Source organism: Carlito syrichta, unplaced genomic scaffold (assembly GCF_000164805.1).
Source record: "Carlito syrichta isolate Samal-C Ts95f unplaced genomic scaffold, Tarsius_syrichta-2.0.1 Scaffold303364, whole genome shotgun sequence".
NCBI lineage: Eukaryota > Metazoa > Chordata > Mammalia > Primates > Tarsiidae > Carlito > Carlito syrichta.
The window spans coordinates 316,876-319,734 of record NW_007247460.1 but is presented as its reverse complement, the minus strand read 5'-3'; the positions used below and the strand labels follow the sequence as shown (position 1 = coordinate 319,734).

General features: G+C 50.1%; 1 protein-coding gene across 2 annotated transcripts in view; it reads left to right on the top strand.

Moving 5' to 3' along the window:
* The first annotated feature begins 38 nt into the window (after positions 1-38).
* TCP11 (t-complex 11) overlaps positions 39-2,859 on the top strand; it is a 17,448-nt gene continuing 14,627 nt past the window's right edge. Inside the window, exon 1 of one of the 2 annotated variants that reach the window (XM_008058493.2) lies at positions 39-234. In XM_008058493.2, the coding sequence (XP_008056684.1) occupies positions 111-234 (124 nt within the window). In that variant the 5' untranslated portion in view covers positions 39-110. The remainder of the gene's footprint in view (positions 235-2,859) is intronic. The other variant, XM_008058494.2, reaches the window with a different exon arrangement.

Here is a 2,859-nt window from a genome sequence, read left to right as displayed (position 1 = left end):
CACCTTTGCCCCGCCCCCACGCCGGGCCCCAAGGCCCCCCCGGCAGATGGGAGCCTCTTCCCCGATGCCAACGGCATGCCTTTCTCCCCGACCCAGGTGCCATCCGCAAAATGCCAGACGTCGAGGAGAGCGTGCCCCCGAAGGACCCTGGCGACGCAGAGGGCAGGTCCTGTAAGCCCGAAACCTCACGACCGGCCCAGGACGACAAGAGTGGCCCAGAGGACCCCTCTGTCCGTAGGTCCAGCCGGGGGTGCCCGTTCCTACCCGCCCCCGGGGTGCTTCGGGTGGGTCCCGTCAGAAGGAACCGTCTTCTCCCGCTCCGGCGCCGCTGAGGGAGCCCGCAGACCCCCCAGACCCCACGTTTTCCCTCTTCACCTTCCAAGCTCTGTTGTCTGCCCTTCTCCGTATCTTTCCCCACCCGTCTTTACTTTCAGGCCCGAGGCTCCCTGTTGGCCAGAGGTCTTCAGAGTCTTTGGTCCTAGAGAAAGAAGAAGTGACCCAAGCGTGATGACTTGACTCTGACGAGGTTTGAGGCAGAGTCGGTTCAAAGCCATCCATCTCTGTATTGTTGTATTTTGAATATAGGTGGAAAAACCGGCAGATATCTGGGCTTGATTTAAAAGAACCCACATGATCCCAGACCGGGCTTGTGTTTTCTCAATGCCCTGTTGACTCTAGAAGTAGGACTGCCTTGGGCTCTGTTTTTTTTTTTTTTTGAGTTGGAGTCTCACTCTGTTGCCCAGACTGGAGTGCAGTGGCTGCTCCCGCCACCACAGCCTCGACCTGCTGGGCTCCAGCGATCCTTCCGCCTCAGCCTTCCAAGTAGCTGGAACTACAGGTGTGCCTACCACACCTGGCTAATTTTTTGATTTATTGTAGAGATTAGGTCTGGCCAAATTGCCCAGGCGGGTCTCGAACCCGTGGGCTCAGGCAATCCACTCAACTCAGCCTCCCAAGGTGCGGGGATTACAGGCTGAGTCACCGAGCCCCGCTTGGGCTCTGTTCTTAAGCTTCTCCTCACTGTCTTGGGTGTCCTTTGGTGTCTGTGTTGGGCACGAGGTCACCTCCACACATCGTGAAAGGCCCAGTCTCGCTGGGACTTACACTGAATTTCTCTGATGATATTCTCCAGTGACCTTAGCCAGCCGTCAGTCTGAAGAGCGGTCCACATGCAACAACCAGAGCTAAAATTCTTGAAGGTGGCCAAAAATTAGTTTGAGGCCCTGCTAAGTTGAATTGCATTTGTTTCTCTGGTGGCCACGGGAGGTCGCTGCTGGTTAACAGAATGGCTCCAGAGCAGCCTAGGGAGACAAATTCAATCGCTACCCACCTGATGTGGGGTTAAGTTTTTTGTAAATACAACTTAAGCTCTTGAGATGGCTATTTAAATAAATCCATAGGTAAATCAACTCTCAGTAAAATGAATAGCCAAATTTGAAATCTTGCATAGTAGGTTGATTTGGTTACACTACTATATTACTTGCAAGTGTCTCTGTCCTTAGGAATCTGGATTTTTAATATCTATTTTAGTTACATCTTTATTATGTGTGAGTTGGAGTCTCACTCTGTCGCCCAGGCTGGAGTGCAGTGGCACATTCACGGGCACCCCAGCGTCGACCTGCTGGGCTCCAGCAGCCCTTCTGCCTCAGCCTTCCAAGTACCCGGAACTACAGGCATGAGCTACCAGGCTCGGCTAATTTTTCATTTATTGTAGAGATGAGGGCTCGCCAAGTTGCCTAGGCTGGTCTCGAACCCACAGGCTCAGGCAATCCACTTGCCTCGGCTTCCCAAAGTGCTGGGATTACAGGCTGAGCCACCGAGCCCAGCCTAGTTACATCTTATATCTAATTTCTCTCAGAGCCCTCCTCCTCTCTGAATTTTAGAGCTGTTTTGGAGTTGCTCTCCTGAGCAACAGAGCAGTCTTATCAAGGCAGGCCATGACATTTGCTGTGGTTGGAAAGTGTCTGTGTGTGTTTCCCTCAGTCCTTCAGTAAACTGGCGTGGCTCTGCCTCCTCTTGAAGGTTTTCTCTCAGCTCACATTTAGCATTTGTGAGTCAGCAGCGTGTCTGTTTGCATATCTGATGGTGTTTTGCTATTTTGGCTATAACTAAAGACTTCAGAGAGGCAGTAGAAACAAAGGGAACTTCAGCCATCCATGTAACACCTTTATGTTTAACTACACAAGGATTCCGTGAATTTGTTTTGTTTTTTTTTTAACTTAGAGTCACAATCCATTGCCCAGGCTGGAGTGCAGTGGCACACTCATAGCCACCCCAGTGAAGGCTTGCTGGGCACCGGTGATCCCTCCATCTCAGCCTTCCAAGTAGCCGGAACTATAGGCTCGTGATGCCACGCCTGGCTAATTTTTTTATTTATTGTAGAGACGAGTTCTCGCCAAGTTGCCTGGGCTGATTTCGAACCCGCGGGCTCAGGCAATCCACTCACCTTGGCCTCCCAAAATGCTCAGATTACAGGCTGAGCCACCAAGCCTGGCTATGTGAATTTTTAATAAAGGTCTACAATCCCCTTAACTTCTTATTTTGAAATATTCCAAATCTGTTGAAAAGTTAAAAAAAAATACAGTGAAAGCACACATTGTTAATATTCTGCCAAGTTTCTTTTTCTCTCTCCCTATGTATGTGTATTTCTCCCCTTTCTGAAAGTTCCAAAGGCATGGCTTTGCCTCTAAATGCTTTGTCGTGCAGTTTTCTAAGAACAAAGGCATTCTCCTGTGTAACCTCTTTTCTACAAAACTTAATTTTTCCTTTTTACATTAAGACTTTTTTTTTTTTGAGTTGGAGTCTCACTCTGTCGCCCAGACTGGAATGCAGTGGCTGCTCCCGGCCACCGCAGCCTCG